This window comes from Phasianus colchicus, chromosome 10, assembly GCF_987193195.1.
Source record: "Phasianus colchicus chromosome 10, bPhaCol1.hap1.1, whole genome shotgun sequence".
Classification (NCBI taxonomy): domain Eukaryota; kingdom Metazoa; phylum Chordata; class Aves; order Galliformes; family Phasianidae; genus Phasianus; species Phasianus colchicus.
This window is the reverse complement of record NC_143445.1, coordinates 16,277,567-16,302,361: the sequence shown is the minus strand read 5'-3', so window position 1 is coordinate 16,302,361 and position 24,795 is coordinate 16,277,567. Positions and strand designations below refer to the sequence as shown.

Genomic DNA, 24,795 nt, shown 5'->3' with positions numbered 1-24,795 from the left:
TTTATTGGCCAACTGCACCTATTTGCCTCCTTTGCACATCCAGACACCAGGCAGCAGAGATGGATAGCAGAGGGGAATATTATTTTAAAGGAGGTCTGCAAGTATGAAGAGGGAAATCACTGGCCAAATGGCCACCAAAGAAACTCCCAGGCCAAAACTCTCTGCAAAAGGGATGGATGGGATTTGTGGTGACACTACATCAGAGACGACCATTTCCTTTTTTGTTGACCACATCACGAGTGGCTGGAATGGCAGAATGAAACGGACCTGAAATTCTCCAAGTTTCTCGAAGCCTGGATCTCCTCCAGATGCTTACCAAATGGCAAAGCTGCATCCCCCAGCACAATGCTGTGCTTCTTTAAAGAAGATTCAGCTCCTTGATCTTAGAATCTGGCTTGTTTGAACTCACTCCAAAACCCTGCGTGCGTAACATTGATATGATGCTAAAAATCAAAGGACAGTGGTTCAAGTGTGGCACCTAACAGAAGAACAAAGAACAAGCTGTTTCTTTTTTCTTCACTGATGATCTCAAGTACTACAACAAAAGAGTTCAAAGACCTTTTTTCTTTTTTTTAGGAAGGACAACTCTAAACAAAAAGGATTACCAAGAAGGAGCTGCAAGAAAGGAGAAAGACCTTTGAATCTATAAATGTTCCATAAAAACTGCCAACCCAGCAAGCTGTATCAAGAATTTGCCCCAGGAATCAGAAAGTTGGGTTGAATATATCAGAACAGTAGAGAGTTAACATGGCGGCAGCAAACCCTTCTCCATCTTCAGCACCCTAGTCACAAATACAGAGGAAAAGACCAAGACCAACCACATTCATTTCATACTCTGGCACAAGTAAATTTTTGGACCACGGAATTTAAAAATGCTACTCCTTGAGGATAAAACAGCAAAAGGAAACTCTCCAGCACATGGATACACACTCCTTCATTTCCGTCTCACCTTCACTCATCACCCTTCTCAGGAGAGAATACAATCACTCAGAGTGTTATGTCGACTTCAAATCTAATACCAAGTTCTTTGTGCTAACAACTATTCCTGAAAGCTGTTACCTCTCAGCTGGGGAGATACAGGAAAGTTGAAAGCAGATTGTTAAGTGTTTGCTCCAGACAGAAAACAGACAGCTGCTTCCAGCAATTAAAAGCAGTTCTGAGGTTAGGCCAAACTCTTGTAGCAAATAATTACAGCTCTTCCCCATTCTTTGCCCTGGAGGTACCTGGTGCTGCTCACTTACACTTATTTGCAAAGCAGTGCTTAGCATCCAGCAAAAGTAGGAAAAAGATGCTGGAAGGAGCGAAGGATCATCGCAGATCATCAGCATGTGCTTTTCAATGAAGGACCTGACCCACGCACAAGCATCTGTTTCTCTTCAGGATATGCATGTACTACATGGGTGCATGGATGGTCCAGGCACGGCCCTGTTCATGTTGGGATAGGGGCAGAGAGAATGACAGCAAAAAAAGAAGAAAAAAAAAGAAAGAAAGAAAAAAAAGGAAAAAAAAGAAACAAAAAAAAAAAGAAAAAAAAGAGCAATATGGAGAAGAGGAGAAGAGATTAACACAAGTGGAACTGTGGGAAAAGCAAGTTATTTGTCTGCTCTAGAGTCTGAAGATACAGGTGGGTGGCTTTAATTCTCAGCTGAGGTTACTCTTCAGGCACAGGAAGCCAAGCTATTGTTCAGAAAATCAGTGTGCTTTATTTCAGTTATTTTAAAATAACAAAGAGAGTGCTTAAATTTTACTTGTGTGCCCCAGGGCCATTTTGCTTTTTCAAAGCACAGTGCAACTGAGCATAAATGCATTCACTTGTTTATCAGGATACTAAAGTTTTTAAATTATCATATGATGCTGCTCCAGCCAACCGAAATACAACTAATTACACTTTTCTAAAAGCAATTCATATCTTCTCCTTTCTCAAAAGGTCTCTTCTTCAACATAACCTTATGAAAAGACTCTGGCGAAAGGAATCAGAATTCCGTACCTCAAAGAGAGCAGGACAAGTCCCCAGGGCACCGAGCAGCAGTTTTCCAACCAGCCATGAATATGACTTTATGAAAGTTGCAATGACTTGAAAAGAGGAAAAACTCTCTATCCAAACAATAAGCATCTCTAAAGAGTCACGATCCATAAAACACCACCAGGCACCACTGGCAGCCTGGCCTCTAGGACATATCCCTATTGAGCCTCTCTGGTTTACATGAGAAACAACCCATGGGAACAACTCCCAGTGCTCACCAGCCACAGAGAGACTTTGAGAGCATCTCAGCATCTTCCGGATTTCTGAGAAACCACTGCTACAAATGGCAGTGCTGGAAAGGGATGCCCTCAGCGATCCCAAGAGAACCTGAAAACATTCACAGCTCAACTTATAAAAATAGATGGTAATGGGTTTTCTGTGTTGTTTTTTTTCCTTCTTCCTCTTTAAGTCAAAAGGTCAAAGTGAGATTTTAATGAGTCTAAAATCCAGAATAATTCCTATCTGCTTGTAGTGACTTTTAAAGTGCTGTTCTACTCAATTCTCACAGCCACTCTGACCTTTGGTACTTAAGTCTCTGGCACTGACTGAATGTTATGGAGATGATCATGATTTTACAAACAAATTTGGGATTGGCTCCAGATAAGGTACAAAACAGAATTCGTGTTCATTAAGTGCCTTTAACAATGATGGACAAGTGAAGATGTAAAGCAGAGAAATCTACTAGGAAAGGAGCAGTTCCCAAGCAGAATACTTTTTTTTCCATGACCAACAAACAAATCTTTAAACAATTTCAGAAGTATGAGGAGATTTTATTACTAAATTAAATTCTGGGAGCAGTTCTTCCATGTGAATTGCATAGTTTTCTGTCCGTAGCAGCTAATAAATTCAGCAACTTCCTAAACTCACTTCTTAATAGAATGTAAAAGCTACCTTTTATACTGAAAAACAAAACCAGAATACTGACATAACAAGGTACTTCACACATCATGCATTACAAATCCCTGAGCTTTATACACAAAACAGCATAACCCAAATCACTTCAGCATTTAAATATTTTGACTAAGGCTAGCATTTAAATCCTCTGCAAGCAACACACTCTCCAACCTGCCCAAGACTGAGGAGTATGTTCAGAGATGGCAAAATATCATCACAAACCATCCCCAGCTTCCTAGGAGGTGTGGGAGTCAGTCCTATCATGGGAACACAGAGTAGATGCTGGAAGCATCTCAGCTGGTGATGAATCAGAAGTCGGATCTCCAGATCTCACAGGATATACTTTGGTACCAAGGCAGAGAAACCCATAAGCAAGTGTCCTGTCCTCTGGATTGCCAGCAAACCCATGTCAGTTCTTCACCTTGTGATGGGAGGTGCTGCCATCCTGAACACAGGTACTGCCTCTGTTGTTCATGAAAATTGCCTCCCAAAGAGATGCAATAACTTAGGAGGAGAACAGAAGAGCTCTTCTGTGCAAATGTTACCACTGCACCATTGAGCCAGATACTTTAACAAAGAAGGAATTATCCTGGGGGAAGAGCACTGAATACTCGGAAGGACAGAATTTACACAGCATGTACAAGATAAAATATTTAACTGCTGAAGGACACAGGGAATGATATCCAACAGAATAAGTACACAGCATAAGAATTTGTTCACACTGAGGAACAAGAATCACACAGAAAAATACAGATGGAAGTAAGGCAAAAGTACTTTAATAGTAAACATCAAGGCAGGCCACAGGACAGCTAGGGACAGCAAACATAATGATGGAAATGAAGAGACTGTCATTTCATACATCAAATTTGGCCAACGTTGGAAGACTGTGACCAGACACAGCAGCATCTTATGCAGCGATGTCTTGTCCTACCTTCTGCTCACAAACGTTTCCTCCCTATCCCTGTGCTGATGCCTGATGCACACTGCAAAAGGTAACAACAGCTGATTTCCTCCATGTCTGCACAAACACCTAGCAAACCGTGAGGTGCCAAAACAGCAAGTTCCACTGAGAAGTTTTAAAAATTGTATTAATTTCTTTGCAAGAAATTAAAGTGTTACAAGTAAAACGAAGATAAGAATCTCAGATACTTTAAATTCTCCACTGGGTGACAGCGCTTGCCACATGGCCATCTTTAGGAGAACCTCTAGATGACTGCTCGTGCCTTATGCCCAGCACGAATCTTTGCTACTCAGCCTAAACCAACCACTCCACAGACAGATCTTCAATCTTTTCCCAAGACAAGCTGTCAAGCAGATCACCAAGGTGAACTGCAGCTCAGAAAGCACTTCTTGCCGGTAGACAGAAGTTACCAAGGGAGTCTGTGCTTAGCTCTATCAAACACCCTCTTAGCAGCTATGTTTCCACAGTGACAAAGGCAAAAGGACAATTTCTGGCATTCACGTCACAATTTGTTGTTATCACTATTCCAAGTCCCATTCAAGAGGTTAACTCTATCAGGAAATCAACAGTCATTGAATACGAAGAGAAGGGAAGCGGCACCCAGAAGCTTTCAAGATGGATCACAATCATTTGGGAGTGTAGGATGTCATCCTGTTCCTGAAGTGAAGGTTTGGAGTGGGAAGGGACCTGCCTCTCTCATAGGTCAATCTTTTGTGATATCTCTGCTGAACACAGAAATCCAAGGCTGAATGAATGCTCCCAGGCATTCAAAGAGACCTTGGAATTTAGTGCTAGGCCAAACACATACAAACACATACAAATTACTTCCCCACTGAACAGCCTTGACATTTCAGCTTCTTTGAGAATAGAAGGCAGCTGCTGAGATTTCGCTCTTAGCCATCCAACTTTTCGTTTATGTTCGGAAACATTCCCAAAACATTTCCATCTGCGCCCTGTTTTACACTTTGAGTAACCAATGTAATAGTCAACAATCAAGAAGTCAGCAGTGAGCTGCATTGTAAGAAGACAGTCTTCCTGGTCAGTTAGGTTCTTAAAACCCATACACAGCAATAAATTATTAGTTACAACAATAGTTCAGTGATTCCGAGGGATCCTGCCATTTTGAAAAGTTGATAACAAACATACACAGCAATAGTATCTTTACTGCCTGCATGCAACAGAACATATGACTGAAGTCAACTGTGTGGGAACTTATTCCTAGCTATTTGTACCCTTTTTGTACTGTCAATTATCTTTGGATTGCTATCTGTTGAATTTGCTGGAAAATCCTGTTTTCCCTAGCTCTGTTTGGTCATCATCTACCATTTGTGGTTCTTCTCTAACAACCCTCTTCATTTCTGAGGTCCTCTTCAGTGAAAATAAATCCTAGAGAGAGTGCTTTTAAATCAGGAATTTTTGATTCTCTCCTCATTACCCAACTCCTTAAATGAATTCTGAACTTTTGTGGGGTTTTTCTTCAATACAAAGTTGGGTGCTATCATTTTTAAGTTAGTATCTAAACTAGGGATACCTGTTGACCCAGGAAAACCCACGCCTCTAAATCCTTGGGGAATTGTCCCAGGTCCTGAATTTACGAACTGAAATGATTCAAAAAGAGATTCTGCCTGCAGCAGCCCTCCTCGCTTCAGGAAAATACATTCACTTTAAAGAGTAATTCTTCTACTTGTATTTGTATGTCCAATTGGATGTTCTGCAGCCACAATCTTTATTAGATTAGCCCTTTATAGGCAACCTACCTTTCATATTGCTTAAACCCTACGTCCTTTTCCTCTATGAATTTATTTATGTACTGTCTTGATTTGATATCTCTGTTTTCCAAATGCAAGGCTTTTGGAATATAGGTGGAATCCTTATAAAATTTCTATACTTAATACAAAAATCCAGTGCAACAGATATGAATTACCAATAACAAATTCTGCCCAAGTTTTGTGGGGGGAAAAAAAAATCAAAACAAAAAACCCACAATCTTCCCACAAGTAGCTTTCACACAGATGCAAGAAATGCCTTAACAAATTATGTTCCAGCAATCAATGCTCAAACCAAATCCAAACCTTCTTGTTCTGCATCCCAGTGCTTTATTATTTTAGTGCACTTGTTCAGGAATTAGGCTTACTCTATTACCCTTTCAATCACCATCTGCTCTATTTCCAGTCAAGCTAAGGGCAGCACGACGCTGTTTAGCTCTCTTGTTGATTTCAAAAGAGATGAAATTGGTAGGGGAAGGGTGACGCAATTCAACCCTCTGATTCCATTCAACTCTGGCCTTGGAAATTGGAAGTGATGTGTGTTTCCGCAGACACAACCCCATGTTATTTTAAAATAAGAGGCAAAATATACTGTACAAGCTGCAATTCCTCCAGCAATGCATGGGACCACACTGTGGGACACAACATTGATCTGGATTTGGCAGAGATCTGACTGTATTTTGCATATTTCAAAGAATCTGCAACCACAAGTTCTTGATGGAAAAAAAAAAAGGAAAAATGTACCTGTTTCTAATCACTGCAATCTGTCTTTTCCACTTCTCTACTGACACAACATAGATCCTTAATAAAAAGGCACCAGACTAATCAGCAATAACAGTAGAGCTCAGCTAATTATGTACAATACCAAAGGAAAAACCAACTAAATACTATGCACAATCCCATTCCTTGTATGTATTCTTTATTTTTCCCACTCCTGCAATAAATTTAAGGAAATTACAGTTTATGATCATTTTATATTTAACTCACACTGTGACGTGGGTTTTCTGTCATTTTCTCTCCAAACCATGTCTGGTATCTATTCATCTTACACATTTACCTCACAGAGAAGAAAGCATACTAAATCATAATATAACTTTTGATTCAACACTAGTCCATTCTTCAGTGTTTATCTTCAGCAAATCAGCTCACAAGACACTAATTACAAATTCTTCCTACAGCCTATGCTGCAGGAACCAAATGGCTTAGCTGAAAGGTTTGCACCAAGTGCCGCTGCAGCAAATTTCATCCTACAGTACTTGTGTGGCTAGAGGGACAAAACTAAATAAGAGGGATTATTTACAACTTTGAATAATAAGTGCACATAACTTTGCAAAACCAACTCGGTCCTCAGACGTTTGTAATCTGCTTTGGGAAAGAACAAGGATGGAAGAAAAGGAAAAGCAAGTGTTCACCTGAGATGGCAGAGAACATCTTGGGGCTACCAGGGCTCTACAGGCCTATTTCAGTGCAAAACACTGGAGCTCATGCAATAAGGATGTCTTAATGCGTCCATGAGGTCCATGGAAAGCAAGCTTTTTCTTTAGGCTTGCAGTAAACAAAGGATACCTTTACCATCATACACGGAAAATACTCCTTGAACAGAGATGTGAGTCCACAGACTCCTCAGATCTGTTTCTGAAAACTGCAGCCCACAGAAGACTCTCACACGTCTGCTAAGGACAAAGGTCATGCTGCACTTTGCCCAGATTTGGGTCACTAAGTGAATCTCTCCTCTTTGCTCAGATCCCATTTTCATGATACCTGAAGAAACACAATGTCTTTGCATCTCCCTTAGGTATATTTGATTTGAATTCACCAACAGGGTGAATGAATTTAAAGGGAAGGGAAAAAACAGGTAGCAGCATACTGCAGAAATCTCATTTGCTTAGGTCCTCAGGTAAAAACATGAATTCAATGAATGTCTCTATATCTGACCTCACTTCGAAATACAGAAGACCAGTGTCGCTAAGGAAAAAAGAAGTCAAACAAACAACCTGCAAAATGTATTTCTGTTCTTCAGTACAACGATTCCTCCCACAGTGAGCCTTCAAACTGAGAGCTGCTCCGTGGCGTGCTCCTGGCTGCAGTCATTCACTAGAATACGTGCAGAAAGGATCACAAAGGAGCACTGACTGAAATGAACTTGCTTAAAACCTCAGGCTATCCTGAAACAACTCTACAAATGCTGCAGAAACTTGCTGCCGTCCAGATCCATCTCCTACTCCAAGATTATGCTGAGTCATCTAAATGGAGTACAGCTCGTTCATATTTCTAAAGCTGTTACATAAATAACCCTATTTTCATTCTTTATTGGAGCTGATCTCTTAAAATATACACTCACAAGTGCAAACAGCAAGCGTACCTCCCTACTCCTATCATTAAACAATAACGAGGAGCACGACAGTTAATCAAAAGCAGACTTCAATATAAAATCCTCTCAAAACCAGATTGGCCCACTTATGACATATATCCCTGTAAAGTTTCCAACTGCTGCAATATCTTACTATGAGCTCCATTAAAAATAAAGCTCTTCCCACAGTCATCCCATGCTTCCTTTGCTACTGGGTAGTGCTTTATGACAGACTTATGGATTACTTTTGCAAAAAAATGTTCAACTTTTACTGAGTATGTAGCATAGGGAAGTCCTCCATCCAGTGAGCAGAACAGATAACTGTTACACTGAAAAGTTTTAAAACTAAGAAAAGGTGCAAAAGTAGACCCACGTGTCTCTGCGTCAGGGCAAAGAAACTGCCACAATATTGAATAAATTAGCAATTAATGTTTGAGGACAATTTCATTCTTCCAAATCAGCCAAACTGCATTCATTTGGGTGCTTGATAGGGAAAGTGTGAGTAAAGTCTTTTACTTGCATTTATTTTGGGTCATTTGGGGCATTTTCTGAATCGGGTACTGCATTTTCTGTTGATTTCTGGAGATCTCCTGACATCATGAGGATGCCAGATATGCGGTTTGTTCATGCTGGCTCTCTCTTTTTTTCTTTTTCTTTTTCTTTCTTTTTTTTTTTTTTAAGTGTTTAACATATGGGCAAAAAAGATGGAAAAAATAATAATTTCTTGTAACCAGATTTACGTTTGGAATAAAAGCTCTGTTAACTCTTAACACAACTTTGTCCTCATGAGACATGAAGGCTTGCCAGCCCTGGATGAGCTCTTAACCTCTAAAACAACTCTTTGTCATAATAATTGCAGCTAGTATAACAACTTTTAAAGCCAGAAATCCTCCAAAATGCATCAAGAAGCCCCAGTATGCACAAGATTAAGATTCCCAGAAGAGCTCTCCTTAACACAACGGCTGCAAATAGAATGAGCTTTGTAAGCAAGTGAGCCCAAAGGGCCTCCAGCACTGGTTTTGAACCATTCTGGATCCTCCATAGAGGGCTCTTAACCACATCTGATGATTTGTGGAAAACAATATGCGGGGCTGAACAAAGGGCCTTTGGGCTGGGACAGCCTCTGTTGGGGGCATGCACTTGTCTGCTCTTGAATTTACTTATCTGTCACTTGGATTTACTCATCTGAGGCTCACCTGGAAGAAAGGGGAATGTGCACAGCGCTCCTGGGAAGGATGCCAACTTTCAGTGAATCACAGATTCATCGAGGTTGGAAAGATCGCTAACATCATCTAGTCCAACCACCAACCCATCACCACCACAGCATCAAGCACTCAGTGCAGGTTTCCCACTCCATAAATTTTAGATACAAGCCACACAAACCTTCAGTTTTACTCTCAGAAAGTCAGCTATGCCCTGCCCCTGATTTCTCCAGGGTTTCTTCAGGTCTTTTCAAAAAGGAAATGTGATCTTTGTCCGCAACCTCTGTCCTCTACAGATAAGCACATCAGAGATGACCTTTGAAATAACAAGGCCAATGAAAACTCAGGTGGGTGCTCTCTCTCTCTCTTTTAATCCCATTTTCTTTTTCCCTTGGTTTGATTCCATGAGATGCACTTGTTCCAAAGAGGTTCTGTAGATGAAGGCATGTGTGGCAGCACTGCTGCCAAACTACTCAGCCTCACAGGGGGATTTTTTTGCAATCAAGAACACATGGGCAATAGCCCAATCATGTCTAGAAGCCCCTTGGACATTACAAGTGGTGATGATCCCTGATGCACTGGCACCAAGTTCCAGGCATGAGCAATGCAGTCTCTGGAAAGGAAGAATTCTTGCCTGAACAGCTATTTCCCCTGAACATGTTCTCCAAGGGATGAGATAAGGATTGATAAGGGAAAAATGCAGACCTATGTCCCACAAACAAGCTCGATGAACGTTTTCATGCTGCACCTAAAACCCATGCAGGTGTGATTGGTAGAGTCTCAGATGTCAGAGTTTCAGCGTCTTTGTTCCGAGTGACTGCAGGATCACTAACATAGTCATAGATCTATGGATAATCTAGATGATAAAATGCAAAGAGGGAGGACAGAGTTAAATTTAGGATCTCTCAAGGAGACTGTTTAAACTTTCAGTGAGATAGAACAACAATTTTTCCTTAACCTGGCCTCAAAATTGATATCATACAATACAATTAGGAATAATTTTATTAGCCTCAACTCTTCTTTCAACTGTTTTTGTTTGTTTGTTTGTTTTAATCAGCTCTATAGCCCTGTAATGCTATTCTGTAACAGGCTCTAAACGACACGAATATTCATTGGCCACATTACACAGAATGAAAGCAATCAAAACCAGAGAGCCATGTCTGATGTCATCATATCATGATCACTAATAACAACAAGTAAAACTAAACACATAAAAAAGTCACTTTATCTTCTCCATTATTTGTAGATGTGTTAATCAAACCATGTACTATTTCTAAACCAAGCCTGTTACTGGATCTCATCAAACTAAATGAGCAGAATTGGATAGCAATGTAAGCTTACACGAGTGAAGTTCCTTTAGTCGGAATCATCAAGACTTGGCTTCTGAAGCTTTACTTTCTGTTCTGCTGGCTTATGACATAGTAAAAGCACAAATAAGGCAGAACAGAAAACTTAAAAGGCAATGAGAAGAAGAGCACAACTTATAAGGCACACTCTGCTCATCTGACTATTCTCAGCATCCCATAAACAAACACTGAGAAGCAATGCAGCAATGCAGCCCCAGTGACCTTCAAAAACAAGGTTCCTTTAATCGGGGACCATGCATTCCAGGTCAAACATCTACTAGGCTTCAGTATGCAGGAGTGGCACGTGAGCTATTCTGCTATAAGCCCAATAATGACAGGAGGCAGCTGAGATCTGCTCAAATGAAATTACAGCTTCGATTATGCAAAATGCTGTGGTTTCTGCATTTCCTGACATCAATATTACTGCAGATTGAAGAGATCTGCTCTACAATTTCTGAAAATAGACAGTTAAAACAATAGGAGAAAACCAGTTTAACATTTACTCATATTTGGTAAAGAATACTTCATGACAAATTACATATATGAGTGTGTCAGCTGCTGAATATAAACACTGAGCAGTATTTTGTAAAATATATCTCATACCGTCAGGGAGTTGTTTACAGGACAAAGCATCATCAAGATCTTTGGCAGTTGATGGGTCGATGGTGAAAATGCATTCTTTCCTATCCAAGAAAAAAAAAAAAAAAGGAAAATTTATCTTCCAGTCATGAAGAAGGCATCAAAACACACAGCCCAGAGACATCCAGACAACAATAACGATGTTTTCAGAAGATTCAGACTGCTGAAACACCTTCAAACTAATCTGAAAGCCTAGATCTAATCTAAAATAAGGTTTTGGAGAAGTGATACTCCTTGACGTTGTGGATTTTTTTGTTGTTGATTTCAATTTTTGTTCTTGGTAGAACTGTTTGCTTGTAACAGCTTTCATCTCATTACTGATTTTCCTCACAAAAAGTAAACAACTGATCCCATCAAGTTCTCTCTAAAGTAACAAGCAAGAAAAAGTCTTCGTGCCTTGCAGCTAGTGGAAAAATAGATGTCTCCCAGTTGCAAAGCTGAATTAAACACAAATAACCCACATTACCATGCATAAGAGCAGATACTGGGACATCAGTAACTCCAGGAGCACTGCTAGCATGGAGCAAGCGACACATTTACTAAGTGACCTGCACAGGAACAAGTGAGAGCATGTAACGACACTCAAGGGTTGCAGTACTTTGTAACACCTATGTTGCATGTCACATCTCAAGGTGCAAAGTCACAGCTCGTGGTGGCAACTCCCTTCTGGGAGAGGTACAACCAGAACACATCTCTTTCTCTGATTGCCACCAACAGACTCAGAGGTAGGAGAGGTGGGAGCAAAAACCGCAGCAAACTTTTAAAGGAGTGTCACAAGGAATTATCAGGTCTTCATCTCTGCGCATGGCTGCTCGCACAGTGACAGCAATGTCTATCTTTGCAGCCCTGTCACTTTGGTGTTTAACTGCCCTGGGTGGGATCTATTGGCATCAGACAGCAAGCAGTGTGTATTTATGTAATTCCACCAGGGAAACTAAACAGAGATTTTCAAAGACATAAAAATCACTAAAGCACTTCACTCCCTTCTGAGACTTTGAAAATCTTTCAGAATATGCTAGCTTTCAGAATGAGTAGCAAAGCTGCTTTAATCCCCAGATGCACATTACTTTCTGATCCTTCTCATGCATCCAAACAAATTAGAGATTGTGATGCTGAAAGATATAAAATCTTTTCAACTACACTGGGACTTTGATCTGCTGTTGCCTTGCTATCCAGCAGCGGAAATCAACTAAAAGGCTTGCAAGCACCCTCACTTCTGTAAATATATCATAGACTCACAGAACCATTTGAGTTGGATGGGACCCTTAAAGGCCATCTGGCCCAACTCTCTGCACTGAACAGGGACACCCACAGCTCCATTGGGTGCTCAGAGCCCCATCCAGCCTGACCTTGGGTGTCTCCAGGGATGGAGCACTCACCCCTTCTGTGCAACCTGTGCCAGTGCCTCACTACCCTTAGTGTAAAAAAACTTCGTATATCCGGTCTATAGTTCCCCTCTTTCAGTTCCAAACCATTTCCCTTTGTCCTGTCACAGCAGACCCTGCTATAGACTCTGTCCTCTTCTTTCGTACAGCCCCCTCCAGGCACAGGAAGGCTGCTATCAAATCCACTTAAGGCTGGAATTTCGGGATACCTTTTCCACAAGGTACTGCTTTCTCCAGGGACACACATCTGCATGCAGAAACAAAGACAGACCCATACAAGAAGTAGTTTGTAGGCACATACGTGCCAGCATGCATGTGTCCATGCTCTAGGTCCCACCAACTCACAGTAGAAATGCAACAGCGACCTGGCAGTGACACATCTAGTACATTTTCCTTTAAGTTACCCAATTTAGACAAGCAGACAGCGCTGAGCAAAAACTAATGGCTTGCTTTACACTGACAGTTGATCAAGAAAAAGGTTAAAGAACTTCTTCAAAGAGCATGGGTTCCTGTGTCAGTGGAATAGATAGCTTATCCCAGATGTTCGGGCCTGTAACCACAAGCGTCTGCCACCCATTGAGAATTGTAGCTCCAGGCAGTTTAAAGATTAGCAGATTGGTTTCAACAAAGCACATATTTGCAGTCTGCCCTGGAAAGAAGTGAGCATAAATCTGCGGGTGCCAAATTCTGAACACATTCATACAATGGTAGCAAGGAACGGGCTGCTTCACTGAGCTGTGTTTGGCCAAGCAAGCCTGCTACAGAGGTTGGTGGTGGTTCGTTCAGAATGCATGAAGTGGGCTGGGGGGCACCTGGCCCCCCACAAAGCACCCAGGGCATGGTTTGCTGTGTTTGGGACACGCTGGCCCTGCTCCCAGCTGCATAGCACGCAGGCACAGCCACAGCTCTCAGCCGGAGATACTTAAGTTCACAGATCAGAATAGAAGTGGGGTCCAGACAAATCCTGATGTAGCATTTCTCACCAGCACTTCTGCTCACTGCACAGCTGGGATATGCTTTAGCACCAGGCACAGTTCCCTTCCTCCTTTAAAACTGCTCAAGGGACTTGAACTTGTAGCTTGTCACAGGCAGTTTGTTCTGGGCACAGACTGCAAAAGGTGAGGTAAGAAAGTCACCAAGCAAGTAACACAGGGAATGATACTCCTTGGCACGAGGATTGCAGAAATACTGCAGAGCCAATGTCCAGGTAGCAGGACAAGTGAAGCCGATTTGCAAGCAGAGCTCAAAATTCACAGCAGTGAGATAATTCTGGCACAAAGCAGTACACCTGACTAAAGTCTTCTAAGTGAAGTCCGCTTACCAGTAATTGCATTATTAAGTGTGATGAGTTATATTTCTGGTTTTCAGATTTTATGGCTGGAGAGGTTTCAGATGGCTATAGGAACTGGCATGTGGGAAAGAAAACAATCTGCCGAGCGATGGGAGCACAGTGCTGGGCACGGGTGCAGCAGGCCTGCATGCGCTCCTCCCAGAGGAAGGCATAGACTCTGCTATCGGCTCTTGCTTTTCCTGCAGCCCTACCAGTATCGCCTGTTATCTCCAGCAGCTTCAGACCCACCTCTGGTCCCAGGGCGGGTGAGGGGCAGGCTGGGAGGAAAGGCTGGGTGTGGGCAGTGCAAATCATACAAAGTTTTAGGTTGGAGGGGACCTTGAAGATCAAGCGGTTCCAAGCCCCTGCTGTGGGCAGCACTGCCAACCACCAGTTCAGGCTGCCCAAGGATCCCATCCAACCTGGCCTTGAACGCCTCCAGGGATGTCCCAGCACCACAAAACGTCCCCTTCCCTTGGCATCTGCTGCAGCACAGAGCACCCTGGAGCCATTGGGGTGAAGAAATACCATTGCTCCCAGCTATATGGCCCTGTGAAGGGGAAGGAGCCGTTCAAATTCCTCCACTGGCCACACAATACCCCCAAGGCTGCAGCCCAAAGATCAGACCACAGTTCTGAGCGTAACCAATAACAAACCCAACCTGCCGTGATTGTGTGACCAAACCTCAAGGCAACAGAACTTTTCATGCACCTGCTAACAAAGAAGTTGCTTAAGCATAAGCAAATATCATGGCTGCACGCATGCATATTTGCATTGACCACAGGTAAATATGAATTGGCAGCTGTCCCCAGCTCCTGGAGGGCTGCCAAGGTGACTGTGTGGATTAAGAAGTCTCATCGTTCCTCCCTCCCCCTTCTTTGAAAGCCCTGAAGGAGCCATCTCTCATTGTCATTGCACCTAATAAAAAATCTGTTTTACTCATTTCAAATTGTCAAAACATACTTTGTAAAAGTAATGAGATGTTCCAAGTCTGTTCGTTCCAACATACACACAACTTGGTTAGTTAGAGGAAACTGGTTGAGGAGATAGAGACACACACAGAGTTAAGAGATTTTCTAGCCTTCACGCTGAATAGGGCTCAAGATAAATATGTGTCTCTGAGAACCCCCCCAGCCTCCACACATTGATTGAGCACAAACACTCCGAGGTGGAAACTTCCACTTTTTATGGGAGATGTTGGGTCCAAAACATGTGTTTAATGCAGGCCTGCAGAGGTGGACTTGCACTGGCATGGAGTTTCTGCCAACGGAAGAAAAAATTAAATCTTTTCCCCCTCCTCCTCATGGTCAGAGCTTTGTGCACTGGAAGTGGGCCATGCCTACAACAGTTTTGTAGGAGCAGGGTGGACCTGCACCCTGTAAAGCCCTTTAAACACTGCTGAAGGCAAAGCTCGCGCTCTGGCTCCATCTGCCATCTTACATATCAACCATCTGGGGAAAAAATCTGCAGAACACAGCACTCCATTTACTGGACAGTAATGACAGCACACACATAGGCTGGAATATCAATCCTAATTTAAGGTTAGCTAATTAAGTGCAGTTTCTCTTTGTACAGCTTAAGGAAGACTAATTAAAGCAGACAAGCATATCTGCAGAGCAGTTAGTCTTTTTACCTTTAAAAGGACCTAAAATAAATGGCTATTGCAGGAGTAGAGGTAAGATAAACAGCCTGTTAGTGAGCTAGAATTACCATCATCGTAATTAAAATGTTCACAGATCATGGGCTGCAAAAGCAGTTTGTTTTTCTGTGTGTAAATAAGTACATCTGTGCAAAGGTATTCATGAGAATTAGTGGAGAGAACAGCATACAGCTGGTGCTGCAGAGCTGGGTACAATACACCAACATCAGCTTTTTTACCAGCTAGAAGAGTGAGAAATTCAACACACTGGTTGAAGTTAGACATAAAACATAAGCACCCATAACACAAGAAGATGAGCTGGCACAGCTGCCCAGAGAAGCTGTGGATGCCCCATCCCTGGAGGCGCTCAAGACCAGGCTGGATGGGCAGCCTGAGCTGGTGGGGGGCTGCCCTGCCATGGCATGGGGTTGGGGCTGGATGAACCTGAAGATCCCCTCCAATCTAAGCTATTCTATAATACTATGACAATCCCAGTGGTCAGTACTCCAGCACTCAAGTGGAAATCTACCTGGACAAAGATGAAGCATTGCATTTGCCAAGCCGTGGCCTCAGGCTGTGCTAGGGCCAGGGTTTCTGGCATGGGCAGCAGCTAGGCAAAGTTTGGGCATTATCAAGATGGTTTCTGCAAAAGCAGCCTGATGAAAAGCTCGATGGGAACCAAATCAGCCACACAAACCCTCCAGGCACAACTGGATGGCCTTCCCACCAGCAGCACGCAGACAGCAGCCCATAAGCAGAGACACAGAGCCCAGATTTCCACTGCTATAACAAATGCAAGCAACCGTGAAATAGCAGTTTGGAGAACTGCACGTACCCAACACAGCATGAGAAAACCCTCGATGAAGCAAGACATTGTCCCTACCAGACAAAGAAGCAAGCAGACCAGCTCTCTGGGAACCTTGGAAGGCTGAGGATGGAGGATGCAGCCTGCTGCAGCTTGAGGTGAGATGGTAGTGACCATCATTTTGTTTATTAAAGTACAGGCACTGCAAAGCCTGCTTTAAACTTGAATATGTCAGTGCTAAGACATTTACAGTGAGAGTGACTGCATGTCTAGACACTCGCAATGCATTTACATTCTTCCAGGGACTCTTTAGGTTGTCCTGTTCTCTTCACTTTGTGAGTGCGTACAATAGCTGTGTGGGAGGGAAAGCTCAGCATCCTGATTTTCCCTCATTAGCTCCAGCTCAAAGCTGGCTTTTCAAAATTAAGCAGCAGAGGCACTTTAAGAATCTTTGAGCTCTTCAGGTCATTTCTAAGACCCCGCTGAGCTCTACCTTGGAAAAGTTAAACACACATCATTTTTCAGAGCTGGAAACAGTTGTTTTAATTTGGAAATAGGCATCCTAGAGCTGTCAACTCACTCCAGTGAAAGCTATAAACATTTTTTCACACAGCAGTCCAATTGTTATGGCAACCACAAAAATCAATCTCATTCTTCAATCACAAGTAAACCCAACTTGACCACGCTGTCTACACAGGTTTGCTGCACAGTGCCAACAAGCATGGGACCAATTCCACCCGTGTTCATCACTCACATGGGTGTGAAGTACCCTTTTGCAGGCAGAAATTTCAGAGAACAATCAGTGCCTGAACATTTTCAGAGATTTCGAAATCCCACTCCCAAAGACATCTATTACGTGGAGTGTCTACCACATTTGTCACACTTGATGCTGGCAGATTTCACTTAAAACCCCAGCGGTTGCTTCCAAGACAGACGCTTAAAAGGAATACATTACAACACATGCATGCAGTAGAAGTGCCCTGACAAATCTCTGAAGGCACCCTGACTGCACTGTAACACATCGACAGAAATACTCGACGCAGCACAAAGCTCTTTCTGCATGGTGCATGAATTTCAAAACGAACTGAAATTATACAGTAATGGGAAGCCAAAACTGCCTGCTCCGAACACTAATTGCACAAACCCCACAAAAACCCAGCGCAGCATAAAACGCACTTTATACATCAAAACCAACTTTATACATCAAACCTGTCCTGTTCTTTTTAATTTCTGCGTGTTTATGTTTGAGCTAACGTCCTGTTCTGGTTCAGAAAACAGACCTCGGTCCAAGAGAACGGCTGACAACGACTCCCGATGAATTAAACTTCTACAACCGTAAACATTTACGTTTTCACCAAGGACTGCTCCCTGGACTGCCGAACCAGAATCAATTATTCCTTCCATATATTTATGGCCTCCAGAAGAGCACTGCAGTCTTGTAACATAACTAAACGGTTTGAAAAGCCAATGTATATATAAAAGAGATCAGAATGTCAGAAGAGACCAAGCACCAGCAATACTTCCTACAACTCACGCTGTAATTGTGCCACAAATATAATGAGGTCTCTGCACCACCACTATCCCACGCAAGAAGGTGGAGTGTAATTGAAAATGCACTTGCATTATATAAACTACTTTAATCATAGATGCACAGAGCTAGAAATGGAAGAGACATTAGGTCATCCAACCCTCATAGGTCAGAGCTACACTTGACAATACATTTGCAAGGACTTTCTCCAGTATAGTATTAAGCATCTTTAGTGATGGAGTTTCCAATACTTTCTTTAGCACTCAAAGGTATTCTATTTAGTTCTATTTTAGGCTGGACAGGAAAGGTCTCCCTCTCTGCTTTACCTTACTTGTCCTCATAATACCCCTTTGTATCCTCCCACCATCATAAATGATTCTCACTTCCTTTTGGTCTACACACTTTAACCATTAAGCACTACATCTTTCACAAACTTCCACTTTGCAACCTGGTGTAGAAAACCTGCTTTGGCAGGGGGGTTGGACTCAATGATCTCTGGAGGTCCCTTCCAACCCCTACGATTCTGTGATTCTGTGACTCACTGTTGGCAAACACACACTGAATGGTTCATCCTCCCTTCCAAGTCAGTCCCTCAGCTCCCAGAATACCTTAGTTGGTCTATTCTGGATTGCCCCATCTCTTAACCACAGTGACACCTTCATCACTTCCCACCTATATTATGCTCATTTCTATCTTTTTAGAGAGCAAGGATCCAAGAACCAGTTGGGAACAAGGATCCATCATCCAAAACAATCAGGTCAGACAGCACGATCTGGACACTCAACAACTTAGAGCAAAGATCTGGAGAAAAAAGTGATTTCTGCTTCCCATTTTCTTGGTTGCACAAGGGCACAAAAGTGCCCTTCTCTCCTGTGAAGCTGGGACAATGACTGGCGTTCTGCCTTAAGGGCACCATTTCCTATTAGTATGTGAAAACTCATTTCATAAAGGCCACAGATAAGGTAAGAGCTCTGCAGAGATATGAAAGGTGGACTGAGATGAGACTCAAATGCAAACACTGGATTCTGTGAAGATGCAAATAGGTCCTCCTAGTCTTCAGAATCAGAATGAAATCAGAAAGAAGATGTTGTTGTCTATAATGATCAGCCACAATGGGTTGAAATTCTGTTTTTCTCATCCACAGCAACAGACTGACACACCACCTGATACCAGGTCTTGGATCCTTCATCTCCTACCTACCCAACCTGCAGTGAGAGAACAGTGCCAGCAAAGCACTGTGATACCAGGGAAAGAGGCAGTATCTAGCAACACGTATAAACACAACAGGAGAGGGCACTCTCTTCTGCTCACCACATGCAGTTAAAGCCCACCTTGTCATCCAGTAGAACCCAGAAAGAAATGGACACATTCCCAAACTGATTAAAGATTTAATTCTCATCTCCCTCTGTTATTCTCTCCATAAAACAGGCAGGCAGACAGGAACAAAACCGTATGTATAACAACCCAGTTGCAAAAGTTATTACTGTTTTCCACAGCAAAACAGACTCTTAACTAAGCAAGCTCAGTTTTGATGGTGTACAATAAGAGAACACAATATCCCTGTCCAACTGCACACCACTGATTCCGCTTGAAGCTGCACTTCCAGTGACCACACGCGCTTTCCTGTAAGGAAAAACAGCAGTGAAGTTGCCAGCGCGTCTGTGTACACCAGCCACTGGTAACAGCAGCATCTGACAGCAAACACCATGCATCATCTTGCACAAAACAGTGTCACCACAATTGCTGTAGCTATAGTGTAGTAGAAAATGTTATGAAAACAGAGCGGAGGACCTGAAGAAGCCAACTGAACGTCAGAAGCAAGGAGCTGAATCACATCACTCTGACAGGAGCGCTGCTTTATTCGGTTTTACTTACTGAGCTAATGGGTGAGCATGGAGCTAATGCTAGCTCTCCTCACTGATCCAAGGGCAGCAGAAGCACCCAGAACAGCTACAGCCATCACCGCTCTTCTGGAATCCATCCTGTTAGAGAGGGACTAGATCTGACATCCTTGGACACCACTGAGCAATCCTCCTCAGTGTGCCTTCTATCTCCCTGCGGAGAGCACTGAATTAGTCACAGAGCAGCTCAGTGCCCAGTGACAGGGCAGAGATCATAATCTGGCCCTGTTTGCGTCTCTGCTCCGCGCCAAGATAACAGTCAGGTCTGTAGCAATGTTGCTTATACATTAGCTAAACAAGCCATTTTTCAGTTTCCATCAGAAACCAGAGCATTTTCACGTATCCTATTATAGCTGAGTAAGACCTGCTCTACTTAACGCTAGCTTTTTGTAGTGGAAAATCTCCAGGAAACAAGCTGTTTAATGATGTTTTATCTGACTTGCACTCATTTCAAGCTAAAGTATTCCACCTGCCTTGAAAAGGCATCTGTTTCAGAGGCCGAGTGCTTTCCTCCAGTCCTCGCTCTGCTCAAGGCTGCCATTTTCTGTGTTTCATTTTTTGCCATCACCTCTCATTTTATCAGCCAATAATCTTCTTGGGCAACCGCTGCAAAGAGCACGCTGTCAAACCTTTACCATAAGCACTGCTAATCCCTGTTATTAGCTGCACCACACCTCAAGTGAGAATGAAACACTGGGCAGAACCACAGTGCAGGTACTGTCCCATTGCCAGCGCCTTCCCGTTACAAACAGTGCTAAGAACAGTGCTTTCCTCCACAGTAGGACAGAGCCAGCACAGCATCTCTACCATTCCTCCCTTATCAGCCAAAGAAAAGATGCTACATTTCTGAATGGGCAGCCAAAATTACAATTTAGCTTTTAGTAATTTTGAGAGCTTTAGGTCAGTTGCAATTTAGGTCACAGCATACTGAAATACCAAGATGCAAACTTTGGCTGAAAGCTCTGTTGTACTCTCAGAGCTCTTTGCCTGTAAGAGCAAAGTTCATTAACTCATTAGCTGTGCCCTAGCAGGGAAGCAAGTGAGTATTAATTGCTCCCTGCCAATGCTGTGGATCTTTGCTGTCCCCAGTCTGATGCTCTCCAGACCCCCAGGAGGCTGCTGAAAAAGACTCATGCTTCTCAAAGGAAGAACAGACAGTTTTGCTGTCATTCAGAGAGACCTCAGTAGAGCAGTGAGTCAATGGGAACCACATGAAGCTCAATGGAAAAATCAAAGTCCTGCTCCTGGAGAGGAATAACACTGCACACTGCACACCAGTACAGCTGAGAGCCAACTAGTTGGAAAGCAGCTTGGCAATAATGGGGCCAGGGTCCTGGTGGGCAGCAGGTTGAACAGAATCCAACAACGTGCCCTTGCAGCAATGGCCAGCAGCCTCCTGGGCTGCAGTAAGAATTACTGCCAGCAGGTCAAGGGATGCAATCCTTCAGTTCTTCCCTTCTACTGGACACTGGTGAGACCACAATTCAAGTGCTCTGTCTAACATTGGGTTTACCAGTAACTTGAAGATATCAACATACCAAAGCAAGTTTGCTGAAGGACTTCAATGATGATTAAGGTATGAGAGTGTGTAACCTACATGGACAGGCTGAGAGAGCTGGGACTGTTTGGCCTCAAAAGGAGAAAGCTCAGCTCAGGTGGGAACATCTTATAAATGTCAGGAAATACTGATGTGCAGAAATAAAGGTGACCAAGCCAGACTGTTCTCGAGCTATCTAGGGTTCAATTGAAAGGTTAAAGAAAATATGATAAATGAAACAAAAGCCAGTAAAGGTGATCAGGGCCCAGAACAGGTTGTTCAGAGAGGTTACTGAACCTCCATCTCTGGAGATATCCAAAATCAGCAGCCCTGAGTCCTGCTCTAGTTCATCCAGAGGGGTTGGAGTACACGATCTCCACAGATCCCTTCTGATCTCAACCATTAGAGATTCTCATGAGTACAGAGCTTTTCATTTGAAGTCCATCAGTTTCTGCTCTCCAGATCACATCCATCTTGCAGATATTTCAGAGTTTCTTGCCACAGCACCCTTTCTCTGCTCAGTATTTTTAGCTCATTGTTTTGTATTTTGCCAGCTGAGAAACTGCAGTTTGTAATTTTACCTTCAGGTTCATATTTCTTCTTAAAAGTGAATACAATGTCCTGTTTATAATAATAAAATCACTAGTTGGCAGGATGACATCAAATGGAAAAAGAGAAAGCAACTGGAAAATTTAGAGCAAGCAATTTTGAGTGCCAAGTTTCACATTTGTAATAGTCCAGCAGAGGTCAACAGGCTCACTTGTTATTAGGCGAATGGTAAAGAAACAGATATCTTCAAGTTCTTCCATGTTTGACTATATAAACCATCTCCACTTGAACAGGCTCTAGTGCTTTCCAAAAGAGTGATGTTATACATTTTCCACAGTAACACCAACAATGGGAGACATGCAAAAGGCAGAACTGCTTTGCACAGAACGGCCTTTTTTCTCTCTCCAATATTTAGGTTTTTGTTTCCCACTATGATCGGACTTTCCTGGCTTTAGTTTCTCGTCCCAGTTAAGAAGGAAACAAAAAGATATGAATGAAATTAGAAACATTTGGAACAAGACATAGAAATAAATAGTTTTTGTATTTCTTAGATTCTCGGCTACCCCTTTTCAAATGGTCTCCTCCAGTGCCCTGTCTGCTGCATCCACCCCAGAGATTTGCATTTCCTGCTTTGCCCTGACCCTTTTCTGTGCACAGGCTGTGTACCACCGAAACACTGAGTAGAAAGCAAAGCAAACATTGAAATGACAATTACGTGATAGGAAAGATGGGAGAATGGTTGAAACTTTACACCCACCAAAATTTGTGCCTATAATGCTAATCCTCTGATGTTTCTCCAAAAACAAAAGATCGAATGCTCCTCAAGCTTCAATGAAAAAATATCAATTTCCATTCCCCTGAATAATAGAAAGCACTCTGCTCCTGTTCGTATTAACACATTTAATATCTCTGGAAGGGAAGTTTCTTCAACCACGCAATTGTGATACTTTATGAAACTTCATGCCCTCTGTAAAATACAGTTGCAATATGCCATGCCAGTACCTAACATTTGCCTAGTGCCTTTCATTAGAAGCTTTCAGTGCTCTTTACAAACAATTAAGCTGGGAGTGCTCATTAAATACTTGCCTCATTTCACAGTTAGATAAAATCATGCAGGTAAAAAGCAGCTGTCCATGATGAAACTGCATGAGTGGCAGAGAGTTAAATCAGCTGAAAGATTTCAAAGCCATCCACAAGGTTTGGATCTTCTCAGCCTTAAGTAATATAAAAATATTATGTAAAGCTTTCTTTGTGAGCCATTGCTGAAGAAACAAGAAGAAAAACCTCCTGGAAGCAATTCTGCACAGGCTGTCTAGGTGAGATCACAGCTGTTATCCAAACAGACTATGTATGGCAAGAAGATGCTTTCTGTAAAACTGAAAGGGTTGCAGGAAAATAAGGAACACATTTACAAGATGGCACGGGCAAGATATCTGTCCTTCATCTCACTCAGCCTCAGCAGATGGGTTTGCCCAGGTCAGGTGCCTAGTCATAACCAAAAGTCTTGTGCTATCTTCGTGTTTAGACTACAGACTTGTTAGTCAGCAGTGTGCTAGTTGACATTAAAAGGATTAGTAAATTAAGCTCAAATAATTGTCTTAAAAACCTTGACTGTTAAATGTTTATATTTGAGAGGATCAAAAGGAAATCTTTGTAGTGTGCACTATGGTCAGGAAGGGGCAGAGAGGGATTTAAATGGCTTAACTGCGAAACTGTTATCACCTTGATAAGCCCCAGTGCAATAATTCAGCAATAAAAGCAAGAAATCCACTTGGAATTTGTTTCCAAAAATGACTGTCTGACTGTAGACAAGTTGAGCTCTTTATTTGCTTGAAAGATCTTGGTCAGAAGAAGCAGAGAATGCTACTGAAATGTAGTCAAGAATATAAAAATAATCACTTTCCAGTGACTTCTCAAATGCAGGTTTCAGCATTGTTTGTTTGTTTGTTTTAAGCCAGTTGAAGTCTACAGTCTGGATCTGGTACCTGAGTGCTACCACAGGTCAAACAGAAGTGCAGCCCTCCCCTGAACTATCCCACTGTATGGCAACTGAGAGCCAGCAAAGCTGAAGCAGCACGAAGGTCAAAGGCTGCAGTGCAGGATTAAATCCAAAGTAACACCTGGAGTTGGAGCACAGATACAAATGGGTGCAGTTTATCAGCTTATCCCTCTCCAATTGCTAGCTTTCATGCCAATAACAGACTAAGAGAGAGAGGAGCTTCTATTACTGCAAGTGATATCTTGAGGAATCAAACTTGTGGGTCTGCTTCACCTCAGTGATAAGCAAGAAAGCAACACCACACTGAGCCGCTGAATCTGTTACCCACAACACAATGAGACCTCCCAAGAGAGACAGGATGCTCAAGCAAAACAAATGTGGGAGTGGAACACATCCTATCATCTTAATAACACAAGTATCATTTTGCTTTCACGCAGCTTCCTCCCTTTATTGCAAATCAAGGTCTCAAACTACTCTTCTTTTGTCTTTAAATCTTTTCTAGTGAAGTCTAGAAAGTTCTAGTCTGCCTGTTACATTTTGGCAGACCAACAATGTCAGAATGTCTATCGCCTAACAGACTGCACAGTTCCCAAAAGCTGGTAGAAAGGAACAACACAAAGTTGCAGGGACGAGTAATGTGAGGTGGGTGGACAGCGTGAAGCTGCCAGGCTACAGGGAGAGAATGCATTTGCCAGCTGCTAACCTGACCAAGAGCCGCCACAAACTCCCCATGACACCAGTTCTTCAAAGCAGAAGAATGCTGAGACTAGACAGGAAAACATAGGACAGTCTCTACCTGTACTTAAGTTTCAAAGTAACAATGTCCAAGATAATTTGATCTGCCAAGCATTCAGAAAATCTCTGCAATAAAACTACCCTTAAAATACGTAATACATTCCAGACAAAAACATAAAGCTTTCAGATTAGGTGCCAAACACCAA

The 24,795-nt window shown here is 42.5% G+C and overlaps 1 protein-coding gene across 3 annotated transcripts in view; it reads right to left on the bottom strand.

The window, feature by feature from the left end:
* Window positions 1-24,795, bottom strand: part of DIS3L2 (DIS3 like 3'-5' exoribonuclease 2) — a 164,547-nt gene that overhangs the window by 64,468 nt on the left and 75,284 nt on the right. For all 3 annotated transcript variants that reach the window (XR_016469686.1, XM_031603497.2, XM_090147458.1), the window contains exon 11: window positions 11,146-11,225. Coding sequence is in view for 2 of the 3 variants with exons in the window: in XM_031603497.2 (XP_031459357.2) it covers window positions 11,146-11,225 (80 nt within the window). In the remaining variant the exon portion in view is untranslated. The remainder of the gene's footprint in view (window positions 1-11,145; window positions 11,226-24,795) is intronic.